At 45.7% G+C, this 19,200-nt stretch overlaps 1 protein-coding gene across 1 annotated transcript in view; it reads right to left on the bottom strand.

Moving 5' to 3' along the window:
• TSPEAR (thrombospondin type laminin G domain and EAR repeats) overlaps positions 1-18,422 on the bottom strand; it is a 134,239-nt gene extending 115,817 nt beyond the window's left edge. Inside the window, exon 1 of the mRNA XM_085648642.1 lies at positions 17,574-18,422. Coding sequence (XP_085504768.1) covers positions 17,574-17,667 — 94 coding nt within the window. The 5' untranslated portion in view covers positions 17,668-18,422. The remainder of the gene's footprint in view (positions 1-17,573) is intronic.
• Positions 18,423-19,200: the final 778 nt, after the last annotated feature.

The raw sequence follows: 19,200 nt of genomic DNA, 5'->3' as shown, positions 1-19,200 counted from the left end.
AATGTAAATAATGAATGGCATGTAAATGAAAATGTGGGCTGCAACGCTTGACTTTCCTGGCTTTGGTACTTGCTGGCCTCGCTGCACAACCTTGCTAGGCCGGCGAGCATCGGGCTGGGCCTGTGCAGCGAGGCCTGCAAGTGCCAAAGCCAGGAATGTCAAGTGTTGCAGCCCGCATTTTAATTTGCATGTCATTGAGGAAGCGGGGTAGTGATAAGGGCAGGCTGCTCGGTTCCGACAGGAGACAGTTCTAAGAAGAGGGTTAGGGCCTAAACTTCTTCTTAGAGCTGTCATCTGTCAGAGCCAAGCAGCTGGCCCTAATCACTGCCACTTCCTCAATGGCATGTAAATTAAAATACAGGGTTCAGTACTTGGCTTGCCTTTCTTTGATACATGCTGGCCTCGCTGCACAGGCTCGGCCCCGCTGCTCGCCCTCAGAATTTGAGAATTGTTTGCTGTTTGCGCTGGAAACTTCAGTTCTTGTCACTGAAGTCTAAAGTTTACACAGCAACTTGTTACTTTATTTTGTTGGAAAAAATGACGTCAATATATTAAATAAAATGATTGCTTTACTAGTTTCGTAAAGATTGGTAGGCTCCCCATGTCTAATTGAGGTAGCAAAGCTACTTTTTTGTTTTTTAAAAGGACAAACTATTAATTACAGATTTTCGACAGATTTATGATAAAACTAAACTCAGCAATATGGGAGAAAGTGATATTCAATATTCGCTTTCCTTCCAATGGTAAACCAGTCTCTGACCTGCACGTGGCACAGGAAAAAAAGGGGAAAATTATCTTGACTTATGATTTCCATTTGATTTGACCCATGCAGTGGCTCTTGACTTTGTGAAATAGTGTGCCATGGAGCAGCAATGAGTCACTAATTTGCTCGGCCCTGGCTCTCCTCTTTCAATGCAGGGCCCTTCTGTTTCCTAAATTAAAGCACAGAATTTGCATTGGTTCTGCCATATTAGTTCAACCTTTGTGACACTTGAGGTTATGTCATTTCCAGAAGACAAATGAAAGAGAAACGACATCAAATGTTCATGCACACACACTCAGACACACACACAAGTAAGGTCTTACGTGCGTGCGCACACACACAGACACTCACACATATATACAAACACACCCACACACCCCCTTACCTTTCTTTGCTCATTTGAATCATTTCTAAATGTGTGTCCCACTTTACTTTTAGCAGTCAAAGAAGTGAAAAAGTGGTTTTTGGCGAGTATTAAAAAAGATTTCGATATGTTTCAATTAAATGCTCACGTCATTTTCACAACAAATAAGCAAAAGTGTTCCTACACAGAAATAATTAATGCCAGGGAGAAAACTAGAAGTACTCCCAAGGTAGGACTTACATCCTCGCAACTGTAAAAAAAAAAGTGATATGATGGGGAGCGGCGGCCAATTGGCAATTAGGTCAAGGGAGCCGCAGGTCGAAAAAGTTTGGGAACCACTGACTTACGGGTACCTTTGCTATCACTCTGTGCATTGTGCAGCTTTGCACTTTGCTGCGCCTCTATGGTTCTTATAACACTACTGTGCAGTACATGCCCCTTTGTAACTGTAAAGTCATTCCTGTCCCTTCAAGCAGTACGAACCGGCACGACCTGCCTTTCCTATACCCATGGGTCGCTGTAATCCTGCTGAAGCCGGAATGCTCTCGAGCTCTATGTGCCCATAGCCCTGCACGCGGGTTCTATGAAAGTTCCTTTGATTGCAGAAGCAGTTCTGCTGGGCTGAGTGAGTACCTTAAGTTTAACCCCTTGACCGTACCCTCATTTTTTCGCGCAGAACTGCCTATTCATTCCCTCTATGCATTCCTGCATAACTGACTTTGCTACTCTTGTCTACGTTTTCCAGAGCTGTGTATTTGCTGTCTTTCAATAGTTTTTTTCTGAAAGGTGTGTTTGCTGTGCGTGTGTTTGCTCTTTGAGGACAGGGTTTGCTGCTTGTGTATATCCTCTCTCAGAGCAGTGTCTTTGCTGTTAGCCTATAGGCTCTCCCACAGCAGTGGCTTGGCTGCCTCCCACTACAGGTTCTTTCAGAATCATGTCTTTGCTCTCCCACCACTTTCTCCCTCAGAACACCGTTTTTGTCCTCCTTCGATTGGGTACGTTAGAGCTTTGTCTTTGCAGAACACTTATAGGTTCCTTCAGAGCAGTGTTTTGCTGCCAATCCAGAGGTTCTTTCAGAGCTGCGTCTTTACTTTCAATTCACAGGTTCATTCAGAGCTGTGCCTTTACTTTCCATCTACAGGCTCTTTCAGAGGAGCTGTGTCTTTACTTTCCATCTACAGGCTCTTTCAGAGGAGCTGTGTCTTTACTTTCCATCTACAGGCTCTTTCAGAGGGGCTGTGTCTTTACTTTCCATCTACATGCTCTTTCGGAGCAGTGTCTTTATTTTCCAACTATAGGTTCTTTCGGAGCAGTGTCTTTACTTTTCATCTCCAGACTCGTTCAGATCTGTGTCTTTGAAGTGGACCTGCAGGTTCTTTCAGAGCAGTCTTTGCTGTCAATCTACAAGTTCTTACAGTGAAGTGGATTTGTTGGCTCTCAACCTATATGTTCTTCGACAATGGGTCTGTACTTCCTCTCATAGGTTCTTTTAGAGCAGTGCCTTTACTTTCCTTCTATATTTTCTTTGCAGAGCAGTGTCTTGGAATCTCACAACAGGTTCTTTCAGAGCAGTGACTTTACGTCCTTCAATGGCTTCTTTCAGTGCAGTCTTTACTGTCTCTCTGCAGCTTCTTTTAGAGAAGTGTCTTAACTTCCCATCTGTAGGTTCTTTGTGGAGCGGTTTCTATGAATCACACCACTAGGCTTTTGCAGAGCAATGTTTTGTTCCCCATCCATACGTTTTTATAGGGAAGTGTCTTTACTTCCATCTACAGGATCGTTCAGAGAAGTGCCTGCGATGTCTATAAGTTCTTTCAGAGCAGTTCTTGCCGTCTATCTACACGTTCTTTTAGGGAAGTGTATTTACTTTCCATCTATAGGTTCTCTCAGAGCAGTGCCTTTGCTGTCCAATCTTAAAGTTGTTTCAGAGCAGTGCCTCTAATGTTCACCTACAGGTTATTTCAGAGAACTATATTTGTCAGCTATATATACGTTATTTTTGAACATTTTCTGAATAGTAAATGCTTTTTCACAGCAGTCTTGGCTCTCCAGCTATAGATTCTTTCAGAGTAATGTATGTGCTGTCCCTTATTTCAGAACAATATCAGATGTCCTTGCGCAGGTTCTTTCAGAATTTATGTTTGTGTTTATTTTCTACTTCTCAGCACTATCATTCATGATTTCTTTGAAAAAAGTATTTTTGCTATGTACAGGCTCTGTATGAGTTAAACTTTGAGGCCCATCTATAGGTTTTTATAGAGCAGTGTATTTCCCTATCTACATATAGGTGCCTTTAGAAAAAAGTTTGTCCTGTCTTTCAGAGAGGCGTGTTTGATGTCCCCACAGGCGTAGCTTCCATTGGTGCAGCAGGTGAAGTGGCACCAAGGCCCAGAGATCTGAGGACCCCACTGAGCCGTGCTTATTGCTATATTTTATCATTCTAACAGCAGTTAGGGGGTCTATTGCCTCCCTTTCACTAGGGCCAATGGCACTTTCGCTACACTGCTGGTTGTACTTCAGTAAGTTCTTACAGATAAGTGCTTTGTTGCTTATTTACAGGTTTAATGCGAGCAGTTTCTTCTAGTCTATCTACAGCTTTTTCAGGGCAGTGTCTTTGCTGTCTGCAAACAGGCTTTTTTACAGTAGTGTCTGTTCTGTCCATGCTGCCATTAATAGGCTATTATAGAGCAATGTCTTTGCTAACTCTATACAGGTTGTTTTAGAAAAGTAACTTTGATGCCACTTTCAAGATTATTTTACAGCAATATATTTGCTCTTCCACTCTAAGAGCCTCATGTGCTATTAATGTGGTCGCAAATAGCGGAATACATTTCTGCACTGGCTTTTTGCAACCACAAAATTATTTAGCAAATCGACCTATGTACAAATAGACCAGTTCACAAAATAAGGAATCGGAGGGGGTCGTCATCTGATCTACCTCATTCCTATTAATGAGGAAGGTTGTGACTCACTCTGATTGGAGACTAACACAGGAATGGTGGCCTGCGTGGGTCAGCAGACCACCATGGCTTTAATTGATGTTAAATGAAGCAAACTTTAAATAGAAAATAAAGCCAGTTTTCTTTAAAGGAAAAAGTGTTGCATTAAAAAAAAAATTTTTTTTCTTTTGCGTGAGAGTTGGCAGTGGTCCTGTGGACCACTATCTACTCCTCAAGAAACTTTTTTTCAACATGCACAAAATGATTGGGGTCCCACGGGACCTCTTCACTTTTTCAAATGGGTTACCAACTCCTTTGACGTGTCAGTAACTTTTCAATGTTTTGCAACCAATTTTGGTTGCAAAACATTGATACGCAGCATACTGATTTGGTATTTGGAAGGGACACCAACAATACGCCCCATTCAAACACTGAATCGGCATCAGTTTCTAAACATACTTACTGATATAGAAATACTTTTCAAATCGCTAAATGTGTTTAGTACATAGGAAAAAGAGTTTTAGCATTCCGTATTACCAATTCAGAGGTTTTGCGAACACGAAACCCCTTTGTACATGAGACACTGAGGGCCAGATGCATTAACACACCGTTTTGCGAATCCCTAATTGCGAATCATTGCAATTCGCAATTAGGAAATCGCAAAACGGCATGCATGAAAGCATGTTGAACACTTCCTGCGATCATCAATAAGCATTGGGCAATATTGGCCATGGAACCTGATTTCAAGGGACTTTTCAGTGAAAAACCCATATTCGCATACAACAGAGGCAAGAACTTGAAAGAACTCTCTTAACACAGTCCAAAACAGCCATTCCCACCGCTACTCACAAGGGTACCACACCCTGTTTGAATTGCAGCAATTGCAACAACATTATCAGAGGCTCTTGGATGACACATCCCATGAAAGGAACACGTATCAACCTCAAAGTGACATCCACATGCGACACCACCAACATGGTGTATCTTCTAAAATGCCCGTGCGGGCTGACGTACGTGGGCAAGACGGAAAGAAAAATCAAGACAAGAGTGCATGAGCACAAGAGCAACATCAGAACTAAAAACTTGAAATCAACAGTAGCGGTTCACTTTTTAGACAACCATCACAAAATAAGTCAATTGAAGTTCTTAGTACTTGAAAAGATAGAAGGAAAAAATAACAACAATTACCTTTTGCAGAGAGAGAACTATTGGATCAAAGCCCTGAACTCTTTAAAACCTTTTGGTTTGAATGACAGAATGGAGTTTTCGTGCTATCTGTAGCTCCCTGGACACCTCCTTTGGACATGCCGTTTCATCAGACTATACTTGTGCTCACCTTTTGAGCTATTTTTTCACACTAGTGCATTTTCTCAACTGTATATTCTCACATCTCCCTGTTGGTAACACATTGTGGTGACTGTCTCTATTGACTATCCCCTCTTTCTTTTCTACTGCAGCCTCACGTTTAACTTGTATTCGTTCTTTTGGTTTGCACCACTTCTTATTTTTGAACTCAGTTTCTTATTCCTCCCATTAGATCATTGTTCTGCATTCTGTGGCACGTTTTTTCCCTTCCATACACCTGTCGCTCTAGTCATTTTGTCCTTTCTTGTGTTTCCAGGCCCATAGGGTCTTTACAGTAATTTTGGTTCCTACACACCATTGTTTCATCCCATATCATTTTGATCTTAATGCGATCTTCACGATAACCTTTTGGCCACACTCTGCACATAGTTAATATTGTATGATGTTACGTGCATACACCGCACCATTATATTTGTAACCTCCGGGTTTATTTGAATTAATTACCATTTGACTTACACCTTTTTGTTTTCACCGTACGTTCTAAGATGGCGGCCCCTTTCGGCTTCACCTTAGTCCGTTCTCACTGACTGATTCTGCCAGATACGTACGGTGGCTCACATACCGTGGGTAGACTTTGTAGACTTCCCGTAGACGCGGAAGCTCTTTGACCCATGTAAATGTTATTCAGCGTTTTCTTTGTTATTGGGCACCATATAGATGTGGTTACTCGTACACTTTAACATTAACACTGGCCACTGATAATTTTCAGTTTATTCACTACAGCGCACGCACATTTCTATTTCCAGTGCACTTGGCTTGCCGACCGGTTTTCCGCACCCGGGCGCAAGCGTTTCACTCACTGTGTTTTTTATGTTGCCAAGCACCGCCATCCATGTGTTCACACGCTCATTACAACATCAGCAGTTGCTTTAATACTAACGCACGTTTTTATGTTTAATTCCACTGGGATCGACCATTGTTTTTTGCACCTGGGCGTACACATTTCAGTTTCATGTATCTTCACCCGATGACACAGCGCTCTACCTTGGGGATATAAGGAATCGGTTATACCTTCCGTGACTCTATCGCACGCTCTCTGCGTAGTTTCTATTTTTTACCACAACATCATTTTGCCGTCAGGCTGAGTTCGCTTCCTCATTGTATGCCCGCTGATTATTTTCAGATTATTGGCCCCTGACGAAGGGTTTGGATAGCCCGAAATGCATTGGGACTCTGAAATGCATGTTTTTATTTCCTTGTGATTTACATTACGTAGATGCCTCATGGATTGATATGAACGATAGAATATCAACGAATCACGCATATTAAAATTTCAAGTTTGCACCATTTTGGATTCAAATCATTTTGACATAGAGTGGTGTTTATTATTTTTAACCCACATCTCTGTGGGCCTTCGCTGTGCTCAAGGGGACGTCCCCTATACAGGTGACACTTGTCCATTCATTTACTCTACACCCCTTGACCACAGGGTGACACCCCAGAAGCACGCAATAAATTTACATTACATCACACTTTCGGTGTGCGCAGTCCAACTCTGACTATTCCTAGGGGATCGCAAATGACCTACCTCATGAGTATTAATGAGGTAGGTCCCCCTAGGAATCGCAAAAATCACAGGGCTGGGGTCAGCAGACCACCATGTCTGTGTTTGCTTTTAAATAAAGCAATTTTTATTGTAAAGCAGCAGCCCATTTTCCTGAAAGGAAAATGGGCTGCTTTACAAAAAGTAAAATGAAAAGTTTTCTTTTCATTTTAGGAGTAGGCAGGGGTCCGTGAGACCACTGCCTGCTCTCAAAAAATGCTTTTACAAACAATCACAAAGGGGAAGGGGTCCCTTGGGTTCCCGTTTCCCATTTGCGAATGTGTTAATGGTAAAATGCAAATGTTTTGCAACTGCATTTCAGTCACAAATTATTCATGTATACTGATGCGATTCGGTATTAGGAAGATATGCCCTAAACACGCCCATTCCTAATAGTGAATCTCAAACCCATTTTGCGATTCGGTAACAAGCTACCGAATCGCAAAATAGGGTTTGCTGCATCAGAAAACCATTTTTTGCCTTCGCAAACGGGCTGATTCTGCTAATCGGCCCGTTTGCAAAGACAAAAATGCTTGATGTATGTGCCCCTGAGTTCTTTATAAAGTGTATCCTTACTTTCCCCGTGAGGACTCTTGCAGAGCGGTGTCTTTGCTGTCTGTGTACAGCTTATTACTGAACTGTCCCTTGGCTGTCGAAGTTTAGTGGCTTTCAGAACAGCGTCTTTGCTATCCATGCAAGGGGTCTTTCAGTGCATTGAATGTTCTAATGCTGTGCACGTTCTTTTAGGGCAGTGTCTTTGGTGTGTAATGCTTTTTATTCATAGGCTCATAAAGAGCATGGTCTTTGCTGTTTACCCACACATTCTTCCAGAAAAGTATCTTTGCTGACTCTGCATATGCCCCTTGAGGGCAGTGTATTTGATGTTCATTTATAGGTTCTTTCAGAGTGGTGTTTATACTATCTGTAGATTCTTTCAGAGCTTGGATTATGCTGTTCATCTACAGGTTGTCAAAAAGCAGTGTTTTGCTCTGCATCTTTAGGTACTTTCAAGGCAGCAGTTCTGCTGTTCATTTTTAGATTCTTTCATGGTAGAGCCCTGTTTTCCCTGTCCATAGACGGTTTCTTTGAGAGCAGTTTTTTGTGGTCCGTCTGCAGTTTCATTCAGAGCAGCATCTTTGTTTTACATCCCTATATGATGATACAAAACGATACCTTTGCTGCCCAGCATAAGTTCTCTCAGAGCAGTTTTATTTTTGCAAAGTTTTATATAGCGCTGGCTAGACCCCGAGGTATCAGAGCGCTTTACATGAGGATCAGCGAGTTACAGGTTACATAATTACATAGCCATGTATAGACATAGGAGAAAAACATGATATTACACAATAATATGAGTTATTAGCGCGTACACACGTCTTAAGGGGAGTGAAAGGTAGAGGGAGAATGGTAAACAGGGGTAAGGAATGCAGGTGGAAAACACAACGGGAGAGGAGGAAAACGATGTCCGATGTCTGGCTGGGTAGGTGATGGCCAAGAGCTGAACCAGAGCCAAGCTCCTCTATAGCTGCATAGGACAGCTCCACGGGGCATCGGCCAAAGTTGCTCGGGCACCGCGGTAAGTACAGACAGTTATGGTTTCCGCCAAGGGGGCATCGTCAAAGTTCCATCTAGAGCACCGGTCACAGAGTTACTGGGAAGTGCTGTCTGTCTCATCCTCCAGCTAGCCCCAGGTCAAGAGTGGTGAGAGGAGGGGTGGAAGGGGTGGAAGTACAGACAGTTATGGTTTCTGCCCAGGGGGCATAGTCAAAGTTCCATCGAGAGCACCAGTCACGGAGTTACTGGGAAGCGCCATCTCCCTCAACCTCCAGCTCACCCCCAGGTCAAGAGTGGTGAGAAGAGGGGTGGAAGGGACATTTACAAAGCCAGTAGATCTTCCCCATTCCCAGCAGGAGTGAGTGTTGGGTATTAGAGCAGGATCTCAGTGGTAGGGGGACCCTGGGCGCCTCGGGGTCAAATAGTGATTCCGCAACCCGGAAAGAGGTAGGCCACCGTTAAATCCTCCTTGCCTCCACCAGACCCCGGGGTCTCATAGCTCCCAGAGGTCGAAGGGAGAGAACACTGGCAGTGGCATAGGCTATTTGTTGAGCTTATATGACAATTGGCAATCCCTTAGTCTCCTTCCCCGAGCACCCCAGTGCATGTAATACAGTCTCTCTGGCGTAGTCTCCAATGGGAGATTGGTAGGTGAAGAGGGGGGGCAGGAGCAGCGGGCCAGCCACAGTGTGAGAGACAGTCAGTCCCCCTCCCCCCCCATCAGCTACAATCGGTGTCGAGCACTCACCGGTATGGCCTGGTGATCAGCATATAGCAGTCAGCTAATGTTGCAGTCCAGACGCAGTCACTCTAGTCTCCCACACTCCCGGAGGTGGGATGACGGTGTAAGCGCCCGATCGCCCCTTCAGAGGCCCCAGCAACAGCCAGGCCGCGCACCATACCACGGCTTCCTGCTTCGCGTGCAGCCCTCGGAGATGCGCCTTCAGCCGGGTTCCAACTCGTTGGAGGCACGGAAGGCAGAGGAGAGGTCGAGTCTCCCAGCGGCGTCCCTATACAGCCGCAGTCTAGGATCACTACCCGCCGGGTAGCATCATTACGATCTTCCGATCCCTGAAACGCCTCTCGCCGCCATTTTGGCATCAGGCAGCGAGCTTTGGGTCTGTCCCCCAATCCGCTCCCAGGCCGTTACTTCTGCCGCCGGATGCTTCCGACAGCTGAATCCGGCGCCCCGGAGCTGTGTTTTTGCTGCCATCTATAGGATATTTCAGCGCAGCCTGTTTGATTTCTGTCTACAGGTTTTTTCAGAGCAGTGTATTCGCTGGATATCCATAGGCTGTTACATAACAGTGTCTTGGCTGCCCTGCTATAAGTTCTTTCAGAACAGTGTTTTTGTTGTCCAGATACTGTTATGTTTTTTCACAGCAGCGTTTTTCTCCTTCCATATATGGGATCTTTCAGAGCAGTGTTTCACTGTCATCTAGAGGTTCTCTCAGGGTAGCATTTTCATTGTTATCTATGCATTATTTTAGATTAGTGTCCTTAATGCCCAACTATCGCTTATTTCCGGTCAGCATGCTTGTTGTCCTTCTACAGGTCTTTTCCGAGCAGGGCTTTCGTTATTTAGCTATAGGTTGTTACAAAACAGTGCCTTGGCTATCCCACCACTGGTTAATTCAGAATAGCGTTGTTGCTGTACATCTATAGATTTTTTCAGAGTAGTGACTATTCTGTCCATCTATAGGTTTGTCCAGAGCAGCGTTTTCATGTCCATCTATTGCTTCTTTCAGAACAGATGTTGCTGCCCTTTGATGAGCTTTCTGGGCACATATTTGCTATCCCCCTATTGGTTCTTTCAGAGCACTTTCTCAGATATCCTTTTAATTTGTAGTGTGTTTAAGGCTCATTCTACAGACCTCATGTACAAAACCCTTTGCGATTGCAAACCCTGTGACTTGCAAACTAAACGGCTTTTGCGACCCTACACCGAATTGCTAATATGAGGGTTGCAGAAGGGTTGCCTCCCACTTACTTATGAGCCGGATAGGACTGTATCAATGGCATGTGACTGCAATTGATCAGATACCAACACCTTTAGGGGGGAGGTATTTCATTTGAAAAGAAGAAAGGGTCCCCTCTGAACCCTTTCCCCTTTGTGAAGCTTTAGAAATGTTCCAGGTAGAGTTGGCAGTGGTCCCAGGGGCTACTGCCAACTCTCAATTCAATTTTCCTGTTTTCTTTAAGGAAAACTGGTTGCATTAACATTTTTTTTTTTTTATTTAAACACAATAAGAGACATGGTAATCTGCTGTCCCCTGCAGACCACCATCACTGTGATTGTAGCAAGTAGCAAGGGGTTGCAAATTGTGACTTGCCTAATGAATATTTAAACCATTTTTGCAAATAAATTATTATTACACGAGGCCCTAAGTCCCTTTAGGTCTATTTTATGTCCCAATGGGTTTGGAGAGTCATTCTGTTGGTATACATCTGTGGGTTGTTTCTGTGCACTCACTCACCTTGCTATTCAGGTATAGGTTTATTCAGACTTGCCTTAGCAGGCATTTTTTAGGTCTGGCTAGACAGTGCAGCTGTCTTACATCTTATTGTTACTATATACATATTGGGTCTTGACTCCGCCTGGAGGAGTACATTTGTCTCTCTCGCCTCGTGGGCTATAAAGTGTGATGTGTCAGACTGTCTTAGTGGTAGTGCTTCCATTAGAATGCATGAGAACTGATTTACATATGCAGAGTACACTCAAACGTCACACTGCCACATTCAGCTATTTATCTCCAATAGACATCCTATACAAAAAAAGCATGGCTTTTTGTTACTTTTTTCAAGGTATTGGCAAAGCTAATTTATCTGGCTTTAATATGATAAACAGCATTTGTCCACGCAACATATGCAAACATCATTTCTGCGTGACTCTGTTTGCATGTTCTATGGTACTAAATCCAGACCCGCTGGCTATGACCATGCTTGATATATTCATCCTTAAGTGTTTGCTGTTCTTGCACTCTTGAGACTTGTCTGTTGTCCCTTCCTTTGCCCAGATGAACAGAGGCCTTTACACAGCCGCTTTAGAAACAAGAAGTGCCACTCGAAGGTCTGACTCATTCCTGGCTGGACTCCCGTCATAGGTTACTGAATGTCTCCCTCATTTTTAGCATTTTTACTGCTCTCTTCAGATACCTCTCTGGCTGCTCAGAGGCCCAGACATGTGAGTCACTCTGTGGCAGAAAGATCAGAGGGCACATTGCCATAAGTGCTTCGGAACCCTGTCAGGTGTATTCTCGGTGTTAAAGACATCACGAGACCTAGTGACAAACAACTAGCGCCTAGACATATAAATCAAGCAAGAGCGGCTATTTAAAAACAGACACATGCACAGTTTAAGATGTAACGTGTGCATGCCGGTATAGTAGCATACCCTCGCTCTTCCAGCAAAAGAAGAAAGACGTGCATTTCTTTAAGAAACAATAACACCTGTTGACCGCTGAAATCAGGAGTTGCTGATTTTTGTAGTATTGCAAGTAGCTGCTGGTGTAAATGATTTAATAGAACGCACGATGGAATAATGAGACTGGGGGATGGGCGGTTAGTCATAGTTACTTTGTGGCACTCAGTCTGCCTCGGAGCGCTACATTGGGCAGAAGATGACCGGACGGGGGACGGGTAGACAGCATTTTACACTTAGATACCTCGCCCCTGGGGGCGCTTACGCTGTACTGCGAACAGGGTTGCTCCCAGGGGTCCAGCCTCTCCGCATCAGCATCGTGCTCTGGTAGGGGACCGCTGGAGCGGGTGTCCAGGTGGCCCCTGGGGATAGGGACCACAGCGCCCCCTACACAGGGCGAATGATATCACTTGTTCGCACAGTGTGTGCCTGCATAGCAGCAATTCTGCCGTCTATGGCGCCTTCAGACACGAGGCTTGTGATATAATATGAACTACAGCCGTGGCATATGCTTTACTATGCTGTATTAACATGCTGCATTCTAAAAAAAAAAAAAAACGTGTTTTTATAGAGTTTCATAACGCGTTTGCTGTTTCTAAACAGTGTCAATGAAAGTTGTTAATATAATGTCACCAAATGGCACTCGTACGTGTGGTACGCTAAGCTCTGTGCGCTATGTTTTATTATTCTGTGGTGTGCGATGCTGTGCCGTTATGGGGTGTTGTGTAGTGCTTTGCAAGGTCATGCTGCGTGTTATCCTGTGCTGCGTCTTGCACTGCGGTGTTTTTTCACGCTATTCTGCGCCATGTTGCACTGTACTTGGGTTCTGGGAGAGTTATGCTAGTCTATGCCGTTATTTGCTATGCTGTGCTACAACTATTCCATACAGCACTTGCCCTGGTCACTCACAGCACTTCAGTGTGCCTGATGGGGTCTAAATCCGAGCACTGAGGAGCACCAGGGAAGGTATGTAAAGGAGCCTCTATTTGCACAGATTCACAAAAAGATATCAAGTGCACGCGCTTGTAGGTGTGCACCTATGTACTGTGTGCTTCTACTCATTTTTGCACGTGTTCAAAAATGCAATTAGTGCGGAAAATGCATTGCAAATGTTTGTGAATACCCCCAGTTACAATGTTGTCAACACTCGCTTTCCACCAAACCAGACACGTGACTGCAGTAAACCTGGCCACCCGATGCCTCTTCTACACTAGGAAATGTCATCTGTGTCACAAAAAATCCTCTGTGATTCTCGGCCCGGATGGCACATTTTGTGTCCCTAAGCATGTCCCACATGCGCGACAATTTTTAAGAACTGCCCCTCTAGTTTTAAGTTTCTTTCTGAGTAGAGATTCTGCGGTTGCTGTCTCACCTCAGTACTCTGCTCAGCCCCCAAGGTTTGGGTCCCTTCCTGCAGGGTCCACATAGTGACCTGGTGGGCCATGCACCTGTTTTCGATTTCATTTGCTTTATTCAAATAATTTGCTTTCTTATAAGTCTGAGCAGGGCTTTAAGTGGGCCGGGTCTCACCGGGTCTGAGCACCAGCAGTTTTTTTAAGAGGGCCTCGAAACGGGTCTCTATCGGGCTCTGTTTTGTGCCCTGGCACAGGCGGTCCGTTTTATCTGGACTGCCGTGACAGCAGGCACATCGATGTGCTCCTGCTCACTTCTCACCAGTGGAGAAGTTACGGCATGACGTCAGGTGACCATTGTAGGGGAAGGGAAATCCTTTAAAGAGAGTCATTTTCTCCCTGGATTTCCCTTCTCTTTTTGAAACTCAGGAGCAGCAACACTATCGTGGTGTCAGCAGGGGTTTAAGTGGAAGCTTTTTCAATATTATATACAACAAGCTTTAGTTGCTGCATATTTGTCTCATGCAACTAACAACCATTGACAAAGCCAATAGTCCTGTCTTGTTGTTGGTATAATGTTACTTCTTGTATCATATATCTGGATGCAATTTCAGAAACTGCAAAATACAAGTCGGGCGGTACACTATGATAAGCACAGATTTTTAGCTTATGTGTTTTTAAGAGATGTCCTTTGAGATACCCCTCAGGTTTTTTCATCCCACTTAAAGCCCTGAGTCTGAGGCATTAATTACAATATAGGCAGGAAAACCAATGTGGTAATGCTGCAAGAACGGCAATTAACAGTGGCGATAATACTCCACCATTACACGGTTTCCCACTTGGAATAGGGAACATCCACAGGTATCTGAGTCTGAGTGCAATCTCAACAGGTTTTCCTGTCATTCTAATTACTTGTCCCCATATATATCCCATGGGCCAGATAGATCAAGGAATTGTGCTGCCCTTACGTCTCGCAGTGTGTCGCAAGGGCAACGCAATCCCCAAGTCAGATTTACCCAGCAATGCAATGCCACCTTGTGTGCTGTTGTGTTGCTTGGTAAAGCTGAAGTAATGCAAGGTAGCACAAGTCACTCATGTTGATCTGCCCTTGGAATGCGTTCCGTGGGTGGAACGTGGGTGTGGGATTATGGCACATTCCCAAATCCACCAACACTGGTAAATCTGGGAATGTGTCAAAATGCGCGAGCCTTCCCAGGGTAGACGCAACAAGGAGAAATATCTTTATTTCTCCTTGTTGTTTCCTGTTTCTATGTGTGCCGCATTCCGTATCACACTTGGATAGAGGAAAACGCCTCAGAGGGTTTGAAGGTGTTCGCTCCGGCACAAAAACACCCTCCCTGCCTGTAACGCAGGCACCCTTGCACCATGGCGCAAGGGTGCTTACATTGGCGCTAGACAGGAGATTGTGCGCAAGTGCAGGCTTAGAGCAGGAATAGGTCATATATTGGTAAATATGGCATATTCCTTTCCTCTCCATTTCACGTAGTGCAGCGCAGCAAGTTGTCTTGTCGCGTTGCATTGCGTTGTGTGAAATCTTGATAAATGTGGCCCACCGTGCTTGTAGCAGATGAAATGGGTCAATGAAAAAACCCAAGTTGTGGGTCTTACCTCATAGTTCGTAAAGTGAGGAGAAACATCGGCTGCACCCTGAATCGGGATGTGTTAGTCACTTTTCATTAAGGCCTAGGAGCTAGTAACTCGTAACGTTAACATGTTGGACTATGTGCTGTGAACAGCGCAATTTATGTGAAAACGGGCACGTGGTCTCCTCCACTTGTGCACAGGTACAGTCGGGCTCATGATGTGGCCCCAAGTGTCCGTTACATGTCCAGTGGTTTGTGTCAAAGTTTCATCCTTCCTTGCTTCTCCAGAAACTTATCTGACCTTCCCAAGATCACACGGCACGAAAGTGGAAATGCCAGGATTCAAGCACCTGCACTTTGGAGTGATGCCAATTGGCACACAATGCCCAAAGCATTTAGCTAAGTCAACCATCTGGAAATAATGCTTAGAGTAATGATCTTGGCGACATTTTTGCTGGCCAAATAACTGCTGATAGTATGGGGACATTTTGTTATCATCCAGTTACGTGCCAGAATGCTTGCAATCTGGGGGGGGGGGGGGGAGGGGGTTCTGGAAACAACCATTTCAAAGGTTAACATTTAAAAAATGCAACACGGTGGGTAAACATGCCTCGAGAAAGAAAAACTGTGACTTTCGACCTATACGTTTAAAAAATGAAAATGTTGGCTGGTGAAATCTCCCAGCACTGTTTGAGGAGGTCTAAGTCTTTTATCCTACGCGTCGTCTCCCGCATTCTTGAACCTGCTCCAGACAAGCAGGTGCTGCGCATCGAAGACGTCTCGCGCTTGGCTCCTCTTCCCCTGGTAATCCCAAACAGGCCCATTTGGCAAAACCGTGAAAAAAGAATTTCTCGTCACAGTTAGTCTCTCTCACCAGTAACAGTTTACATCTGAGGCTTCGGCTTAGGAAGAGTTATCTAAAAATAAACGTGATTCATTCCAGAAACAAAAAAAAGATGCACGTCACTTGCCGTGGATTAAAGGTCTGTTCAGCATCGGAGCCTACCCTGGCCTTTCTCTGGGACAGAATGTTGTCGGCCCGGCTGTAATTGGGCACATTGGGATGCAACGACGGCATGTGACGTCTGTGATTGTCTTGCTAAACTCTGAGATGGATCATAGCGCCTGGACCTCCATGTGACTGAGAATGTGTCAATACAAAGGAAGTCTGCTGAGAAGAGTCCAGATCCACCAGTAGGACCCTGAGGGCATTTCTCGTGTTTCTCCCATTGCAGACAGTGCTGGCTTTGGGTTCATTAAAAGGGTTGCTAAGGGTGACAGGCAAGAAATCAACGCACGGGGATTTGCAGGGGTTCACAAGGATCTCACAATTTGATCAAGTGCAGTATGAGGTTTGCCAGAGTCAACACCTTATCCACTAAGACACATTGCCCCCATGTTTAAAAGGGGGGCCCTAATACCGAAGCCACTGGTGAGGTTTGGGGCAATTTAATGCAAGCCCCTGTGCCGCGGGGGGGGGGGGAGGGCAACCGTTCAAGGGGCCTCATTCAGCCCAAGTTCAATGAATATCTGTGAGATTTTGGAGAGGCAGGACCACTGCATCACTTTCTGCAGGGAGGCATCATTTTGCGTTATGCCACTGGTCTGCCCCGGGCATTACCGAGCCTTCCACAATATGGAAATGAAGCTTGACTTTAAAACCAACTCAGGAGCCCTTGTCGTATCATGTTAAACCTAAACCTTCAAAAGACAGTGAAGGACGTTGTAACATTTCATCCATGATCCAATTACTAAAACTGCGCTATTTATCACAGGGAAAATTTCACCCATGCTTTCCGTGTTTTCCCCGGGTGGTTCTGCCCGACTTCCCTATACAAAGATCGCCGTCGCCACATGTAGGTTCCTCCAGACTGATCCAGATCGGCGTTGTTCGGCTTTGGAGCATGAAGTGCAGTAGGGCCAGCTGTTAGAGCAGAGGTGTCTACAAACTGCTAGAAGCTCTTTGCAATGTGGAAGTGCAGGCAATTTTCCAAGTCAAGAGGCTCTCAAGTGGCAGCATGTTCGCTTCAACGGCTGCTCCCTGCTCACCCCGCAGGTGCACTCAAAATAATCGCGAAATCATCTGCAGTTAGTAAAGAATTGCCGCGTTAACTCAATGTCTTGTGGTGGAGTACGAAAAGGGCACAACGGGTCACAGATTATGATATTAATCGCACATGTAGAGCAGGCTGCACAGCAAATACGTTGCATAGTGCTTAAATAAAAGAACTGTCTTTATCCAGCTCTGTGGTACTCATTTTATCAGTCTATGAAAGATTAAAGACTGTCATACATCTGAGTTCACACCTGTTGCTGCAGCAGGGCAACGCCCCAAGGTTGTTAAACCTGATAACCAATGACAATATACTGCGTTAAATTATATGACGGCAGCACACTGCGGTAAATTAGATTAAAGTAAAATAAACTATGCAATACTTTGCTACACGGTTTTCTATACACCGGTTTTCCAACAAGGTGCATTTGGGCGCTCATTGGAAGTTGTGTGGGGGCGAATCAGTGCTTTATCCTTAGTAGCTCCTGGGACACATGCTCAAATGGATTAGTTATCAATGGCATGGGGGCACAGGCACACGATGGAATGGGTAGTGAATACTACACTATCTAAAGCGCTTCGAAGGCAGGGCCCCTGGGCCAGGGGAGCGCTTCTTACCTGTGCAGGGCCTCCATGACTTCCATCCTCTGGCCGGGCTGCCGTGGACCCCTGCGCGCAGGAGCAGAGCGCAGGCCAGCAGCAGCGCAGACATGGGGGGGCCGTCTCAGGCCGGTCCATCCACAAGACCCCTCCGGCCTCTTTTACCAGTCAAAGGCCCGGTTTGGCAGCTCTTGGAGAGAGGCGCCCGACCACGTCCTCATGGCCTGCTTTAGTAAAGCGAAGCAGCCGCCGTGAGAAGCCCCTCCCCCGCGTCCACCTGCTCCATGGTGGGCCGATGATCCAGCCTCGAGGTCAAGACCAAATATTTATGCGGAGGCCTTAATTCTCCTTGTCAACGGAGTCTGGTACTAAGTCACGACCACGTGTGTTACACAAGCCTCCGGGGGCTGCCAGGCAGAGGAGCGTGGCCTACGGATTTCCCGCGACCCTGGTTAAGGCCACCTGACGCGGTCTGGTGGCATATTTCCACAAAGTACAAAGTCTGTGGCAGTCACTGCCCGCTCAAAGGACCCACTTGGTCTCGCCCTAAGTCTGCAACAGATTGTCTTCACGCTGTCCCCAGCGCTGCTCAGTTCAACTCACTTTTCACGCGCTGAAGGTCAAAGGTAACGTGGAGCAGTTTTTTTCCATTTTTGATGTGGCTTGTCTATCCTGAAGTAAGGTGACAAAAATAACTACATAGACACTGCACCAGGAAACAGGAAGCTGCAGTCCTCGCGCCAAAGTGACCCGGTGTCCTCGTGCTGGAGTCGGCTCGTGCCCCCTGGTCCGCTGCGCGAGGGCTGGAAGCCGTAGGGAGCAGGCAGCCGGTGAGCTCCAGACATTTAAATGAGAGCCGGGCTGTCTGTCAGGGGGAGGAACGCCAGCAGACTGTTGCGGGATCTTTTTATCTCTGCTGCTGCTGCCCAGCCCTCTTCAGAACTTTTTTTTATTGTTTAGGTGAAGGAATTTCCCTGAGTGGAGGAGGCCCTCTCGGGACGGAGAGCAATGACACAGAGCTGCAGGGTGGGAGGGGGCAGCGAGGGGAAGGGAGGGCTGATGCTGTAATGTTCAGGTGCACCCGAGTACGCCCTGCAGTCGGTCCCTCTAGGCGCTGGAGTAGGGAGGGGTAACAAGGCTAAAGGTCACTCGAGTTTCTGAAGGCGACCGGCTCTTTACACGTGCGTTATCTCCTTTATTTATTTTTGTATTTGTTAATGCATTTTGAGAATGTTTTTGATGCACCGTGGCCCACGATGCTGCTTCAGGGCACTTCCGTTCCTGCCTCCCTTCTCTTTCGGACAGCAAACACTTAGTGCAAGGCGGGATGAAAGAGCAACAGAGATCCGCTTATAACGTACAATTTGCAGCCTAGAATCCTAGCATAGTGGGCTCAGGCTTTAATCCTTCCGAGGTTGATACAATGAGCCAGGTCGGTGGATATTAAACATCGTTTAAGCCGAAGCGCCAGGATAGAATTTCCCTGGCAGCGTTTCATGTGTAAAATACCAGTGCTATTGTGACCGTGATCCCAAGCACTTGCCATACTTGGTTTCACATACATGCAATGCAGTTGAGAACTGACATCTGCGGTACGTGTTTTGTCGAAGGCCTGGTGACAAAGATTTTTTTTCAGCTCTTCCCC

Source organism: Triturus cristatus, chromosome 3_2, assembly GCF_964204655.1.
Source record: "Triturus cristatus chromosome 3_2, aTriCri1.1, whole genome shotgun sequence".
In the NCBI taxonomy this organism is placed as follows: domain Eukaryota; kingdom Metazoa; phylum Chordata; class Amphibia; order Caudata; family Salamandridae; genus Triturus; species Triturus cristatus.
Note: the sequence above shows the minus strand (reverse complement) of the source record. Positions and strands in the feature narration are given on the sequence as shown.